Source organism: Nuphar pumila, chromosome 15 (genome assembly GCF_984573655.1).
Source record: "Nuphar pumila chromosome 15, dmNupPumi1.hap1.1, whole genome shotgun sequence".
NCBI classification, from domain to species: Eukaryota; Viridiplantae; Streptophyta; class Magnoliopsida; order Nymphaeales; family Nymphaeaceae; genus Nuphar; species Nuphar pumila.
This window is the reverse complement of record NC_143263.1, coordinates 10,681,620-10,699,525: the sequence shown is the minus strand read 5'-3', so window position 1 is coordinate 10,699,525 and position 17,906 is coordinate 10,681,620. Positions and strand designations below refer to the sequence as shown.

General features: G+C 37.0%; 1 protein-coding gene across 1 annotated transcript in view; it reads right to left on the bottom strand.

Moving 5' to 3' along the window:
- The window catches only part of MUS81 (Restriction endonuclease, type II-like superfamily protein), a 57,423-nt gene that overhangs the window by 22,628 nt on the left and 16,889 nt on the right, over positions 1 to 17,906 (bottom strand). Inside the window, exons 11-13 of the mRNA XM_089990042.1 lie at positions 16,745 to 16,903; positions 15,789 to 15,868; positions 11,634 to 11,865 (exon numbers count right to left, since the gene is read on the bottom strand). Of these exons, the coding sequence (XP_089846168.1) occupies positions 11,634 to 11,865; positions 15,789 to 15,868; positions 16,745 to 16,903 (471 nt within the window). The remainder of the gene's footprint in view (positions 1 to 11,633; positions 11,866 to 15,788; positions 15,869 to 16,744; positions 16,904 to 17,906) is intronic.

Sequence of the window (17,906 nt, the reverse complement as noted above, 5' to 3'; positions counted from 1 at the left end):
TTCAATCTTATGACTCTTGGGTATGCTTTTGCGCATTTGTGAGTTTGTGTTGTGCTTTATGTGCACAAGTGTTTCAAATGTTCTTGTTGTGAGTATGTGTACCTATGTCACACGGACTCGGCTAGGGAGGTGCCACACCCGAGTCGACACGCCCCGACACGGGTGCGGACACGGGTGCGGCCTCGGACACGGCCTGGACTCGGTCAACGCCGAGTCGGACTCGGTCAACGAGTCCAGGCCGAGTCCGTCTTAATTTTGGACTCGGTCAACGTTGACCGAGTCCAAAAATGTCCATTTTTAGTACAAAAAAAAAAGATCTTTTTATATATTTTTTAAAAATATATATATATATAGCATGAGTCTTAAACATTAGGCCCAGAAAAAAAATTATTCTTAAATATTATCATTTAATTCTCTCTCTCAATCTTAAAAGCTAATAAATTCTCATCCACGAGTACCAACACTTTTCATCCACCAAGTTCTCTCTCTTATAAAAGCTAATAAATTCTCATCCACGAGTAGCAACACTTTCTCATCCACCGAGATCTCTCTCTCTCTCTCTCTTTTTCAAATCTAGCTTTGAAAAATTAAAAGCTTTTAATGCTTTTAATTAATGTTATGAATTTTAGCAAAAGATATTTAATGCATTTACCAGAACATGCTTTTAGTTAATGCTTTTAATTAATACCTTGATGATGTTTTATTCCCATGGTAGCTAAGACTCGGCTGAGTCAATGATAAACTCAGCCTAGTTTGGTTCTAACCCAGTTATACTACTATTTTAACTCAGTTAGTTCAGGATCTGAGACAACTTGGAAGAGTCACGAGCCGAGTCCAAAATTTATATAGACATGCACACACTGGATATATATATATATATATATATTTTTTAAATATATATATATATAGCCGAGTCCCTGTGTCCAAAATTTTTAAAATTGCGCCGCACCCGTGTCGCACCCGCACCCGCACCCGCACCCGCACCCATGTGACATAGATGTGTACGCATTTGTTTCCAAGAATATTGTAATATTGCTATTAGTATCTTGTTGAAGATACTTTTACATGATATCAGAGCTTGGTTGAAGAAGGAGGTTAGTGCTTCTATTTATTTTTCGAGTGCCTCAAAAAATGTGCCTTCAAGCTATTGGCATTTGAAGTGGATAACCTTCTTCGGGCAATATTTTGAGAGTCTCTTTTGTTAAGGAAGGCGTGAAAGTTTCTTGAGGTACGTATTATTTTTCAACTTCTATCCTCTTTAATGGGCGAGAAAGACTCTCATTTCTATCTTGGCTTCAAATTGAATGGCTGAAACTATAATGTTTGGGCCGAAAACATGAAAGCTCAAATAAAAGGTAAGAGTCTTTGGGGATACGTTCTTGGTTCTATACCGGAACCCGAATCAAGGATTATTTTGGTAGAGAAAGGCGAAATCAAAATTCTCGAAGGAGAAAAGAGGAACAAAGCTCTTCAGGAATACTCCAAAAAACATGAAGAATGGGAAATGAAAATTTTCAAGATTCTTTCTTGGATGTTTTCATCGGTTGAAACAAAGATAAATGCCAACATTATTAAATTCAAGAAAGCATCGGAAGCTTGGCAATATCTAGAAAAATTGTACACGTCAAGAGACTTGTCACACAAGTATTATCTCCAAAAAAGGGCTTTGACCCTTCAACAAAATAAGATGTCCATAAGGGAATACTTTGCGGAATTGTCGTCCATATGGGATGAACTCGCAATGCTTGAGCCTAAGTGGAGTGGAGAAGCTATTGAGCTTAGATACAAACAATTGGAAGAGGACCGTTTTTTAAAAATTTTTGAATGGCCTTAGACCCGAGTTCGAGCAAATTTGGTCCTCTCTCCTTTCCTCCTTCGTTTCCCCCTATCTTGAAGATGTCATTACAAAGCTAAGTGGGGAGGAAACTCGTATGAACTTTAACAAAAACAATTCAAGTGTTTTTGCTACTTCAAGTAATGAAGAAAATCAAGGCACTAATGTTGTATCCAGACCAAGGAGCAATTTGAAAACTTATAAGCCTCCTCACTTCAAGAATCAAAATTCAATTGGTCAAGGTGTTAAGAAGGACTATAGCAAGCTTACATGTTATTTTTGTAAAGAACCGGGGCACATTAAACCTATATGCTCAAAATGGAAGAAAATACTTGCTATGGCCATGACATCTCAACAAGAGGAACGACCATCATCAAATGGGTCTCTCTCTCTTCATCAAATTGTAGAAGCTTTGCAACCTCTTCTCAAGGGAGGAACTTCCGGAGCCGCTATGTCTACCTCTTCACCTTCCGGTAAGATATCTTGGTTTTTAGATTTCGGCGCATCTTTTCATATGACTCCAAGTGTTTGCTCTCTTTCCGAATTTTCTAAAAATCCTCTTCCATCTTTTGTCTCAACGGCGGATGGAACACCTCTTGAAATAAAAGAAATAGGAAATTTTGAAAAACAAAATTTTTTTGTCCCTAAAATTCGTCTTATACCAAAATTAAATTTAAATTTACTTTCGGTCTCTCAACTCTCGGATCATGGTTGCGATGTAAAATTCACTTCTGATAAATGTTGGATTCAGGATCGCCAGTCCGGGAGATTGATTAGGGAAGGCTATAGGAGAGGTGAACTCTACTGCGTTAATTTTCTTCAAGTTCCCAAGAATCAATTTTGTAATGTTGTTCAAAACAAAGATATCCATGTATAGCATAAAAGACTAGGACATCCCAATATTGTTAAAATTTTAAAATCTCTTATTTGCCTTTTATTAAACATCTTTGTAAAGGAGATTTTGTTTGTAATGATTGTATTCTGGTGAAAATGAAAAGTCTACCTTTTTCTAAAAGATCCATGTTTTCAACAAAGCCCTTTTAAATTGTTCATTCCGATGTATGGGGACCCGCTCCTGTGATATCTAAAGGAGGATTCTCGTATTATGTTATTTTCAAGGATGATTACACTAGGTTTTGTTGCATATACTTTCTTAAGCAAAAACATGAAGTTTTTTCAATATTTAAAATGTTTCATATAATGATTTTAAATCAATTTAATGGAAGCTTAAAAATTCTTAGGTCTTACTCTGGTGGTGAATACCTTTCAAATTAGTTCAAGAGTTACCTTTAAAGTTATGGTATTATCCATCAGAAATCTTGCCCGAAAACCCCACAACAAAATGGGTTAGTCGAACGAAAGCATAGGGATATTATTGAAACAACTAGAACCTTGCACATTTCGCAAAACATTCCAAAGAAACTATGGGCTGAAGTCGCCCTTACCTCGGTATATCTCATAAACAGACTTTCATCGAATAATTTGAGTAAAATTTCTCCTTTTGAAAAATTGTATGAAAAAGAACCTGATTACAGCAGGTTAAGGGTGTTTGGATGTAAGTGCTTTGTCCTTACAGATAAAAATGATAAGCTTTCTTCAAAGGCCATTCTGTGTGCCTTTCTTGGTTATTTCGAAACCCATAAGGGTTTGCGATGTTATGACATTAAAAATGACAAACTTTATGTTTCCAGAAATGTGAGTTTTTTGGAAAATCTTAGTGGTTTTGAAAGTCCAGAATTACATAATGAAAATGTTGATTATTCATTTTTGCTTGAACTATTAGCCAAAGATGATGATTCTAGTGATGATGAGTCAAATCAGAATGACTCAAGTGATATTGAGGAAATCATTTCTTCGCTTCACTCCTCTCACCAACCTATTGATGAAGGGCCATCAAGAGAACCCATCACCTATACTCATAGAGATAGAAGTGCTTTTAGAAGTGCTCTTGAAAGATATGATGATAGTCAGACTATTCCTCAAGGTGAGAAAAATCTTCATAGAACCGAAAGACACAGAAAAGCTCCCTCTAGGTTCATATCATATGATTCTTTTTCACCTAGATATAAAGCATGTTTTAGTGTCATTCACTCCTACGTAGAACCAAGAAACTTTGCAGAAGTTAGTAAAAGTCCTAAATGGATAGTTGCGATGGAAAATAAACTTGGAGCTCTAAAAAAAGCTAAGACATGGGAATTTCAAGTTCTTTCTAAGGGTAAGAAAACAATAGGATGTAGATGGGTTTTTAAAGTTAAAACTAAGAGCGATGGATCTCTTCAGAGATATAAGGCTCGTTTGGTCGCCAAGGGTCATAGTCAAGGGTATGAGATTGACTATGAAAAAACTTTTGCGCATGTGGCCCGAATGGTCATTGTTCGATGTCTCATCATTGTTGTATCAATCAACAATTGGAGCATATATCAAATGGATGTTAAGAATGCATTTCTGAATGGTGATTTGAATGAGGAAGTTTATATAGATACTCCACCTGGAATGGAGACTCCCAAAGGAAAAGTGTTTTGTCTTAGGAACACGCTATATGGCCTAAAACAAGCTCCTAAGGCTTGGTATGATAGGTTTAACTTAGTAATGTTGGAAAATGGTTTTTCTTCTTGCTTTACTGAGACTGCTTTGTTTGTTAGAAAATCCAATGCAGGGATTGTGATTTTGTTGTTGTATGTAAATGATATGATCATCACCGGAAGTGATTCTAATGGGGTTAAGGGTATAAAATCAATTTTAAAAGATAAAATTGAAATGTCTGACTTGGGTTTTCTAACGTATTTTTTGGGAATTGAAGTAGCATACTCTCATAGAGGGTATTTTTTATCTCAAACTAAGTTTGCTTTGAGATCATTGACAGGTCAGGTATTACAGATGAAAAGGTTTGCGAAACTCCTGCTATAGTGGGAACTAAAATGAAAATTGATGACGGTGTTCCTCTTTCGGATCCTACTCCCTACAGACAGCTTGTAGGATCATTGATGTATCTGAGTATTATCAAACCAGATATCTCTCATGCAATGCATACTGCAAGTCAGATTCAACATGCACCAACATTCGTCCATATGAGTGCTATCTTACAAGTCGTAAGATACACTAAGGGTACTCTAAACAAGGGAGTTTTTCTATCCTCTTCATCTGATTTAAAGTTAATTACTTATACTGACTCTGATTGGGGAGGTGACCCAAATAACCGTCACTCCACCACTGGTTTTTGTGTGTTCTTAGTCGTCAATTTCATTGAGATGCAAGAAGCAGCATAAAGTGTCTCTATCATCAACTGAAGCCGAATATCGGGCCATGGCAACTAATACCATGAAAATTGTATGGATTCATCAGTTACTGGAAGATATGGGGATCACAATCGAAGGACCTACCAAGCTCTACTGTGAAAATGAAAGTGCAATTTATATTGCTAAGAATCACACTTTTCATGAGCGGACCAAACACATAGAGATGCATTGTCACTATGTTCGTGAGGCGTACCTCAAAGGAGTCATTGACATTCCATATGTCACATTAGAATAACAGTTGGCGGATTTCTTCAACAAAGCTTTGTGTGCTGCGCGTTTCAACTTCCTTCTTGGCAAACTCTGGGTCATATTGCCCTTAGTTTGAGGGGGGTGTTAAATTATGTAATCAATCATGTAATGTTATATATATATTTTATATATATAAGGTAATACATATACATATATTAATATATATGTATATGTATCTACTTATTATATATATAAAATATATATTTCTAATTGTTTAGCCGTAGGGGTAGTTTAGTCTTTTTACACATTCTTTTCGGAATATGTTTTGTAATTCTTTTTCTTTTTCTTTTTATTATTTATTTTTTTGTTCTTTTTGTAAAAGGTGAAAAGTACCTTGGAGGGGCCCACCATCTGGTCGTTGGGCCTCTTCCAACGGTCACATTTGTGACCGTTGGAGGGGGTCCAACGGCTAGAGGTGGAGCCTCTCCAAGGACTCCACCTCCTCTATTTAAAGGGGCTCTCCCCTTGTATATTTTTTATGCTTTTGGGATTATAGCTCAAGCACTTCTTCAATCTTATGACTCTTGGGTATGCTTTTGAGCATTTGTGAGTTTGTGTTGTGATTTATGTGCACAAGTGTTTCAAGTGTTCTTGTTGTGAGTATGTGTACGCATTTGTTTCCAAGAATATTGCAATATTGCTATTAGTATCTTGTTGAAGATACTTTTACATATAACTGCAAGTTGGTCTGTGATAGTCTTCATTTTGTTTAGATATTCCATGATGGTCATGGAATCTTTTCTCAACAACTGAAATTCCCTCTTGAGAAAAACCATCCTCGCCTGTGAAACTCGTGAATACGTCTGAACCAATCTCTCCCAAAGTTGCAAGGTTGTACAATTGTCGGGGATTGCAACAAGAACCTCTTGAGACAAGGTTGAAGTGATGTATGCAACTACTGATTGATCTTTCATTTCCCCAATTGAGGTATTCTGCATTTTTGACATACACAATTGAACTTGCCCCAGTATCATCTTTCTCTTCTCTCGTAACAAATTCTAGCAGGATTGGAGTAGTTCCATCTGTTAGTCCATTCGAACGTTTGGGGTCCTTCTCCGGTCATGTCTAAAGGAGGATACTCCTATTACGTCACTTTCATTGATGACTACACCAGGTATGTGTGGATCTACTTTTTCAATTCAAAATCCGAAGTCTTTGACTTCTTCAAGAAATTTCATATGATAGTCAAAAATCAATTTTCAAATAATATCTTTACTCTTAGATCTGATTCGGGTGGAGAATATCTATCAAATGAATTTCAAAATTTTTTAGAAATAAATGGAATTTGTCATCAAAGATCGTGTCCTAAAACTCTTCAACAAAATAGTTTAGCCGAAAGAAAGCATAGACACATCATGAAAACCACCAGGACACTCCTTATTTCCAAGAAAATTCCAAAGAGTTTTTGGGCTGAAGCCGCCTTAACCTCAACTTACTTGATAAATAGAATGATATCTTCATCCTTACAAAATACATCTCCATATGAAAAACTATTTAAAGAACACCTGATTTCAATAGATTAAGAATTTTTTGGTGTAAATGTTTTGTCCTTACACATAAAAGAGACAAATTATCTCCTAAAGCTATTGAATGTGTTTTCTTAGGGTATGGAGAAAATCAAAAGGGTTTTAGATCTTTTGACTTAAAAAATAACAAACTCTATGTATTCAAAGATGTAACCTTTTTGAAAAATGAAAATGGTTTTATGAAAACTAAAGATATTGACGAAAGTGAATATGCTTTCTTATTTGATCTTCTCTCCCAAGAAGATGAGACTCCTCAGGAAGAGGAAATCTCTAATGGGTCGTTGAATGACCTAGAGGATATTCCTCTTAACAATGTTGAAAATGAAAGTGATAGACCAATCCAAACCTACGTTAGGCATGGTCAACAAGCTTAAATGAGCGCCTTATTAAAATACTCTCAAGGGTCCAACATAGAAAAAACCTCTTTAAGGAGATTCGGTCGAATCTTCAATCCTCCTAATAGGTTTGTTTCCTATGAGTCTCTAACTCCAAGGTATAGAGCGTATCTAATTGCGTTACACTCATTTCATGAACCTTCACATTATAATGAAGCCAAAAACATTCCCCAATGGGTTGAAGCCATGAACTTAGAGCTTAGTGTCCTTGAAAAGGCAAAAACTTGGGAAATAACTTCATTACCCACTGGAAAGAGATCGATTGGATGTAGATGGGTCTTCAAAATTAAAACTAAAAGTGATGGTTCATTAGAACGCTATAAAGTCTGATTAATAGCAAAAGGATACGCTCAAGAATACGGTATAGACTATGAAGAAACTTTTGCACCCGTAGCTAAGATGACTAGTGTTAGGACTCTTATCGTCGTTGCGTTAGTTAAAAAATGGCCTATCTATCAACTAGATGTTAAGAATGCATTCCTAAATGGTGAATTAAATGAAGAAGTTTACATGAATCCTCCACTAGGAGTATGTATTGGTAAAAATAAAATTCTCAAACTTAAAAGAGCATTATATGGTTTGAAACAAGCCCCAAAGGCTTGGCATGATAGATTCAGTAATGTAATGACAAGTTTGAATTTGCGTTCATGTTATACTGACACTGCTTTGTTTGTGAAAAGTGCAGGGTCTTCAGTAGTTATTCTACTACTTTATGTTGATGATATGATCATCATTGGAAGTGATGAGCAAGGAATTAATGATATTAAGAAAGTTTTAAAAGAAAATTTTGACATGTCTGACCTTGGTTTCTTAAGATATTTTTTAGGAATTCAAGTGGCGTACTCTCCTCGAGGGTACATTCTCTCTCAGATGAAACTTGCTACTGACATTTGTTCCAAGTCTGGTATCTCCGATGATAAGACAGAAACCCCTGAAGTCATCAATGCAAAGTTAAGATTGGAAGATGGAACACCTCTCGATGATCCTACTCTCTACCGTCAACTTGTTAGGTCTCTAACCTACTTATCCATCACTAGGCCAGACATAGCTCATGACGTCCACTCTGTCAGTCAGTTTCAACATGCACCTACAACCGTGCACATGAGTGCAGTCTTAAGGATCGTCAGATACATCAAAAACACCATAACTAAGGGAGTTTTTCTTTCCTCCTTTTCATCACTTGATTTAATTGCTTTTACTGATGTTGATTGGGGAGGAAATCCCAATGACAGAGTCTCAACTACGGGTTTTTGTGTTTTCTTAGGTGACTCTATGATTTCTTGGAGATGCAAGAAGCAGCACAAAGTATCATTGTCCTCAACGGAAGCGGAATATCGTGCTATGGCCACTACAACCATGGAACTTGTATGGCTAAGAAGTCTCCTCAGTGATATGGGCATTGTCATCTCTACTCCTTCGAAGATGTGTTGTGACAACAAAAGCGCAATTTATATTGCAAGCAATCACACCTTCCATGAGCGTACTAAGCACATCGAGATGGACTGCCATTACGTACGTGATGAATACCTAAGAGGAACCATAGCACTACCTTACGTCACATCCGAGTACCAGTTGACGGACTTCTTCATTAAAGCTCTTGCTGCTCCTCGTTTTTTGTTTCTCCTTAACAAGCTTTCGGCTATATCACCCAAAGCTTGAGGGAGGGTGTTAAAATACATGTAATATATATATATATATATATATATATATATATATATATATATATATATATATATATATTGTGTCTAATATACCCAATAGGGGTATTTTAGTCATTTCACAAGTACCTGATAGGGATACTTGTTATTTTCCCTTTTTTTCCTTCTTTTGTATTTTTTTTTGCACTTTATTTTTCTTTTTTTCTTTTTGTTTTTTTACTCACATAGGGGCCCCACCATGGAGTCGATAGGGCCCCCAACGGTCACATTTGTGACCGTTGGGAGCTCCAAACTACTCCATGGGGAGCCCCCTATGTGGCTCTTCTTTTAAGGCCATAAGGCCATCCCTCACTCTCCTTTTTCTGTGTATATATAGGGGTGAACCCCTCTTGTATTCTTGACTCTTGAGAGCTCTCTCTCTTTTCAATAAGAGACATTTATATTTTTATGTTGTGTTGTCTCTTTGTGGATTTGAGTGTTATCCCTTTTGTTTGTCCATTGGTGGATGTTGTAAGTGCTTATCGCACTCTTTGTTTTTTCGCATATCTCATTACACCATCCAGGTGACCTAAGAGACCTTGTCTCCTTATAAAAGGAATGATTTGTCTCTTCCAAATCAAGAAATTTGAGGTGGTCAACTTTTCGGATATAAGCTGATTGAGAAAACTCGAAGAAAGACTCGATTGAGAAGAACGAGAATCCATGGAGAAAGGAAAATTAACAAGGGTGTTCACGAAGCGCTCAGTCTACTGCCCGAGAAGTGTGTTGGTCGCTTTTTTTTTTGCGGTTGTGCAACCTTCGAGAGGCTAACGATCGGAGACTGTCAGATTCAAAGGGGAATTACGTCTAGATTTTCCCTTCCCCCCCCCCCCCCTTTTTTGTGATTGATGCAATAAGAAAAAAAAATATTGTTGGACAGAAAATTTTTAACTGTTTGTGTTTTCAGACAAAACACAGATGAATATGGTGTGGGCAGACAACTGGTATGTGGATATCAGTTGTGACAGCAAGAAGAAACAGATTGAAGATGGAATCGCTGGAAAGAATAAGAATCAGATTGAATATTTATTGTCACACAGCAAATATGGGCAGCAAAAGGGGAATACGCAGTGAGTACATCTCGTGCATCAGATCTGAAAAAGCTGACGAAGGAGAGGGTGGGTCTGGGGAAGACGCAGAGAGGGTGGGTCGTGGGGAATACACAAAAATTCATGTGAAACAGATTTTCCCTTTTTTTTATATGACGCACGGGATTCACATGAACAAGGATTCACGTGAACTCCTCACACGTGAATTTAGGGATTCACGTGAGACGTGAATCCACCAGAAGGAGTTAGAAAAGAAATGAAGAAACGAGAGGAAGAAAGAAAAAAAAAACTGAAGAAGAGAAGAAGACAAGAGACGAAGAAATCCTCAAACCTCTGGTCGGTCACACCCTTTGGAAGCCTCTTCAACCCCTAGATGGATCTCGGCTCTGATACCATGTTAGAATCCTCTAGAACCTGTATTGAGGGAAAGAGAAAGAGAATAGAAGAAGGGGTTGCGGCTGTCACGATTTCCATCATTGAAATTGTGACCTAAACAATGTATTAATATGTTAGTGTGTACAGTATGGGTCCGGGTCTGGTATAATATCCAGACCCGGAATGAAATAAAAACTATACATTAAAAGGACTCAAGTCTGATATGACTCGGGTCTATATGATATCCAGACCCTAAACACACTTTCAGACTTTTTCAATGGGATGCACATGCTAAGTAAAGTGTTTGTGTGACATAGGATATGAGTAACATTACATCATCTAGCAGGGTCGACCAAGGATAAATCAGGTTCTACCACTTAGCACAAGCACACAAATACAGACCTGAACTAAAGATGGGTCCATGTACATGCAGAGGAGCAGATTTTTCCTTGAACAACCTATTATTTCTTTCCAGCCAAATGCACTGCCAAGTAGATAGCCACCATTTCCAAACAAGGTACCACTGCTTAATACACAATTGAAAGAGGATACAAGAGAAGATCCTGAATACAAGTTTTCTTTCATGCTGATTTGAACAGTGCCTCTAGCCAATTTAAATAAAGCTCAAAAAACTTATAGCTCCCAAAAAGGTAAGAGGTTGATTCCACTTCTTCAAAACACAAACATCTAACGACTAGAGAAATCTTCTTATGTTCCAACTTGACCTGGGTATTAACATTATCCAGGAGAAGCAACCACCGAAACATTTTATTCCATGGAGAAGGTTCCCAACCCCACCTAACTCTTTTAGGTAAAAGTCTATACTTGGTTTAAGATAACACTCAAAACTTGGAATTGGGATCTCTGTTCAGCTGGATACTAGAAAGCAGCCCCATTAGCTCCAAACAATCTTTAAACCCATCACCATTGAGGTTCCTTTCATTTCAATGCATACTTGATTTCATATCATCCTTTTTAAGCAAATGGTTTACATGAGAGCTGTATCACCAGTCCCTTGCAACAACTTTTTTCATTTCTATGCATATTCAATTCCATTCCATACTAATCCTATATCATGATTTGAATTTTGCAGTGCATTGCTACAATGTGCTTAACTGAACACATGGCTGTTCAATAAAATTTCTGAAAATAATCAGCAAATTTATGCAGATGACAAGCTTCAAAATTTCAAATTCAAGCTATGGTTAGTACCTGCATCAGTTGAACAGCAAAGACATCACTAACTGTCATTTTTTCAAGATCTTCACATCTGCTAACAAACTCATCATAAGTAGGGCAGGTTCTGCTGTTGTTGGCACCTGGAAACTTCAATCTGTAGTAACTGGTTATTGATTGTGTGAGGTAACCATACCTCTTCACAGTATCAACCAAGCCACTTGTTCTATGAACATCAAAACCTTCTAAAATCTCTGTTGTGAAACAACTGCAATGATGATACATCTTATTAAGGAACATCAATTAATACAAAAGGGGAAAAACAACAAAAATATAAATACACAGCAAATTTCACTACCTCACATTAAGATATAAATAGCACCTATAACTTTTGTAACTAATATTAGATTTAGCAGATCATAAGACATTCAACATAGGCCAAAGTGTACCCAATACATAAAAGGCAAAACGTTCAATAAATTCACATTTTATAGTATCAATATTCCATGTAGCATAACCTATGCCAGTCTTTATGATGCATATTAACACCTCTCTCCTCTAAAACCCTACACATGCGCATACACCCATACTACATGGGAAACGCCTGGAACCTAGCAACCCATTATTACAACACTTATATTTTTTGCACTATCAGCACATCTAAGTTTTGCACTAGCAAAAGGACTTCCCATTGCAAGTCCTTTAAGATGTTTCCAGTCCGGACCTAAGGTTTCAACTGCAGAAGCATTCATGAGAATCTCCACCTTCAAAAACAAAGATTCCAGTTTAGGTGTAGGGTTTTTCCTTGCAAAATTCCATGAAGATATAGTTTTTCTTTCAAATTTTCTCAGTTAATAGAGAATTTTTATTTTGAATCAGAAATTTATCAAGTGGGTGTGGGATTCATGATCACTTTATTATCTTCTCAGAAAAAATAATTTTATAATATAGTTTTGGGTTTCATTTTTTCAATTGTGGCGGATATTTGTTGATTTTGTAGGAGAAAGATGTGTCAAGCCAGTAGTTTTCATGCTTATGGTTGAATCTGGACTTGACATTTTGCTTGATCCAACATTTTAGTAGATATGCATGATTAAGCCATTAAACCCTATTATTAATTTGCTCCATAAGAAAAATTGCTGTCAAATATGTGAACACACATGTTGATACTCAATTTCAACTCAGAAATAGCTGTCTGTGCAATGGTCCAAATGCAACATATGCGCCTTTGCGTGATTCCAAGTTCAGTTTTATATGTACCAACCATCAACTAAGTTTTGGCATATCTACTTCAACTTAAGGCCGGGGCCTTTACTTCAGTTTGGGCATTCATACACTAGCAATTTAGGCACTACAGATATGGAGGTTCAGAGGATTTTTTTATCGACCTAAATCAAGTCAAAGACCCAAGAAACCATCAGATATGTAAATTATTGTGTGAGGTTGTTCAATAGTTCACACACAGCCACAAAAGGGCACTCACAAGTGTAAAGAATCTAAGAGTTTTCAATCACGAACAAGAAATCCACCTAAAAGAGTGGATAATCACACTAAGTGTTCTCTAGGGAACACTCACAAATCCCACAAAGGGATGCACACAAGAAGACGCACAATACAAAAATAATATTTCATTCACATTCATTAATATGCAAGAAGCATATTGTACAAGGGGGGAACACCCTTATTTATACACAAGAGGGAGAAGAGAGAGCTAAAAGAGAGAGAGAGAGAGGGAGCTCCCAACCGCTAGAATTCTAGCCATTAGGAGCAAGTCAAACCAGTTTGACTTGATCCCAAATATATTATATATACAATAAATATATTCGGCAGAAATGGTTAAGCATTTTAGTTTGCTCATAATCCATTTGCTGTTATTTTCAGGCCATCTTTGGCTTCATTTATTAGCTTAGTCTTTCTTGGGCACAAGTTTGCAGACCCAAGAGCCAACCATGAGTTACAACATGATTTGAGTCACTAGTCAGCCATGAACTACATAGATGGCACAACGGGAAGTCAAGGCTAAGCATGACCTTCACAAGTGGCACCTAACTCTTTCTGATTGCAACCTATAAAAGTCATGCACTACCTGTAGGACCAACTATGTACCATAGAGCTCAAGCACAGGCCCCATAACCCTTGTTGCAACCTCTAGAGGTCATGGTTAGAGAAATCTTATATATACCATTACAACAAAAAATATAATTAAGGCTATGAGCGTTTTCCATTACATTCCAAATGGCTGTGTTTCAAATAAACGGGCACTTTGGAATAGAGGTAAGAGGACTAGAAAGTTATTGGACTTCAAAAGAAACTACATGTCTCTCTCTAAGGTATAGCAGTACAGAAATTTCCTTATCTCTGTTCTTGCCCTAGGATTTCTTAGCAGTTTCTATGTTTTTCCATAAGAGAAGAAACACAAGGTCGGCATATGGTTTGTCCCCAGAAAATACAAGTCCGCATATGGCATCATAGCCATGTGGTTTCCGTGACCAAGGATGGTCTTTTAACAGCACCCATTTTGAATTTTTGAAGCTCTACCTACACAATCAAATATGGAGCACAGGCCAAGGTGGTCTTTTAACAGCCCTCGACTTGCATGTTTGAAGCTCTATATAGATGCACCAAAGAAGGAGCATTGAATAATGATGCTATTTTAACAGCACCCTTTGTGCATGTTCGAAACTTCATATACAAGTAATCAGAAAAAGAGCATTAATGGTTTTCAAGACTCGAGCAAATCCATCTGGTTGAAGTTTAATATTAACTTAAGCTGGAGTGTCAATTCGCCTAGAATCCTCAATAAGTTGAACACGAGAGCTAAAAAGTATCTGAAAAAGCTTATACCACAGCATCTCAAATATCTAGAGTTTTGACTCTGAAAATGAACTAGTAGCTGAATATTCAACATAATAACATTCAATGTAGAATTAGAGATCTACATGAGATAGCTGAATCTTGATGGCTTTGATCAGATCATAATGAAACGACCACAAACCATGAATATTAAAAAAGTAAGAAACATATTTGACATAAACCATAAGTATTGGCAAAAAAAAAGAACACAATGAAAGTAGCAAATTAGAAAAATAGCATTCACATTGTAAAAACAAATCACTCAAACATACAGCAATTTCATTGACAATAAGGAAGACTATACATCAAATCCAAAATACATATGGCTAATTATTAACAATATTTTACATTGCTATTGTGTGATAATTACCACATGGTTGCAAATGCACATAGTGCAATCATTGTTGAAACTCATAAATTAAAAACTTATCAAGTATAAATATTAACAATTTACTATGGCTGCGAAATAAAAACTTATTGATAATAACTATAATGTAAGATACATGGTAGGCATTTCTTTGTACTGTCCTGTCTCAACACAAATCTGAATAATGTTGCCTGCACCATTATCATTTCTTGCTTTGGCTTATCAAAAAAAAAGTGGTACAGGCATTGGAAAAAGTGATGCTCCAGTTAGAAGGATGGAGAAATGGGAAAATATATTAGTTAAAAGAGGTCGGGGTAGGCCTAGGAAGACATGGATGGAGGTGACAGGAAAGGATATGAATGCTTTGAACCTCACCGAGGACATGGCATTGGATAGAAATGAATGGAGAAGAAGGATTCATGTGGAAGACCCAGAATGATTTTCTTTGTTGGTTCATATCGCCGACCCCAATTGTTTTGGGATGAAGGCGTAGTTGTTGTTGTTGTTGTTGTTGTTGTTGTTGTTTTCTCTTTTTATTTCTGTGTTACTCCTAATGTCTTACATCATGGAAGAATGATGATTTTAAAGTTTAAACACATCTCGGAAATGATGAAATAGATCTTCCAACTGTTCATCCATGGCATCCATACTGGCTTATGCATGACGCTATTCATGAAGTCATTTTTTGGTCCACCTTCTTCCTCAATCCATAGCTTCATAACTATTCTATTTAGTTGGATAATCTTTATCCGCAGCTAATGTAGTTGGTTCATGTTTGTCCACTTCCTCAGTTCTCCAACAGATGATCACACTATGCTCATGGCATATTGGTGACAACTCTGAAGCAATTCTCCGCTGTTTTTGTATGATTTGATAGTCAACCTTATACTTCCAGAACAACGGAAATGGCAACATGTTATCTAACTCTGAATATGCTTTAATGCATAGACAAGATAAACAGTAATTCTTACGCAGTTTTGATGCTCTCTGCTGCCTCTGAACAATTAGGATCACCTTCAACGAGATATATCAACTTCTGAAGTCCACATCTCTGAATTAATTCATTCATAAATCAGAAAAGTCTTGGGTATCCAAGTCACCTTCGCATGAAACAAGAGGAACTGTCTACAAGTAGCGGTGGCACAAAATCTAAAATCATGAAATTTACCAAAGACCAGTTTGCAATTAAAAGCAAAATTGAATCTTTCAAGTGATGACAATATCTTTTAAGTTGGAAAACAAAAATAATGAAAAGACATATATTGCCAAACAAAACATGAAACCAAGAGTCAGTTGCATTCAAAAGTACCTTCAAGAGTTCAACTGTACAGGTTCGAAAACTTAAAGAAGACATTGACAAACTTTTTTTTGGAAGGAAAAAAAAAACACTTTCACAATAATGTCATGAACTAAAACAAATAGAGAAACAAATAAGCACGAACAATGTCAGAGTATGTGCCCCAGTGGCATTTAGTAGGCTGAAATGTTTCAGTTACATTTTGAAATCAGACCCACTTCCTTCCCTACCCCCACCCCCACCCCCCCAACAACCACATGGAAACAATACCTCAGAAAAGAAGGGGGGAGGGGCACGTTAAAAAGTAGGGTCCTTTTTGCAAGGAAAAGGACCCATGTGTTTTCATGGAGGGCCATGGAAACACACTTCGCTTTGGGTGTTTCTTAAAAACCCTCTGGTTTCTGGAGCACAAACACACCCTCAAAGAACAGTTTGGGATTAAATATTCTTGGAACTCATGCTTGGCCAATATTCAAATGATCATAGCATAAACAAAAGAAATTACCTGTAAATGTCAAACACAATACAGCACATAGAGAGAGCACAAACAGAAAGAAAATCTAAAAGAGCTTTCACAGTAGTTAACGCTGTTGATGATGATGGCAAATACTGAATAGTGATGGTTAATACCAGGAGTCTCAGCTTCTGATCTTTATAACGGTTGTCTCTGATTGAACATCTCAGATCATCGATTTTCTTTCTTTCAACTATAAAATCAAGGACATACTCCCTGTGGTCATGTCTATGGCGAGCAACCCAAATTCCATCTCCAACAGGTAAACGCCTTACCTGAATCAACATAAAATGTTACAATAAAATACATACTCCATTTCAAAAGCATATAGCTGAGCAGAAATGATTTACATGGCGTATCTTAAAAGATTTAACTGTAGACAATACATTTCAGAGAAACACTCAAAACCAATCTAGAAAGAAACGCTTGCAATAACTTAGTCTTACAGCACATATTTTAAAAGAGAAGAATTTCATGATGCTAAGTGGAAAAAAGAAAAAGCACATTTACCATGAAGTAATCAGATGATGGATACCCACCGACACAAACTTTCTCATTGGAAGAGAACATACATACGACAGTATACAGCTTCAAAGGTGAAAATTTCACAAACAGATACCACAGAGTTGTAAAAAAGGCACATAATAAAGCTATGTTGACCTACAGATAGACAGGGCTTTAAAGTAATGTGAGGTCACATCAAAATACATTTGTCAACTCATTACCCAGTTATGACAACAAACACTCATTACCCAGTTCATGGTAGTCTACTTGGATGACATCGTGATCTATAACAGCAACATAGAGGAACATGTCGGGCACTTGCGAACAGTGTTTCAAGTTCTAAAGGTGAATAACCTCTGTGTTAAACGAGAGAAGTGTCTCTTCGGTCAGGAAGAGATCAGCTTCCTCGGCCACGTTGTGGGGCGTGGTGTATTGCGCATGGATGGGCAAAAGATAAGAGCCATCGAGGAATGGGTTCCACCAAGTAAAGTGTCAGAGTTGTGATCATTCCTTGGTTTGGCGAATTAATATCGATGATTCATTGAAGGTTACTCTCTCATTGTTGCGCCCCTCATTGACATGTTAAAGAAGAATCGGATATGGCTCTACATAGGAGCATGCCAAGATGCCTTCGACGGCTTGAAGAAAGCCTTAGCGAAGGAGCCAGTGTTATGACTGCATAATCACTCGAGACCCTTTGAGGTCCACACAGACGCCTCAGACTTTGCCATTGGCGGAGTTATTATGCAGGACGAACATTCAATCGCATATGAG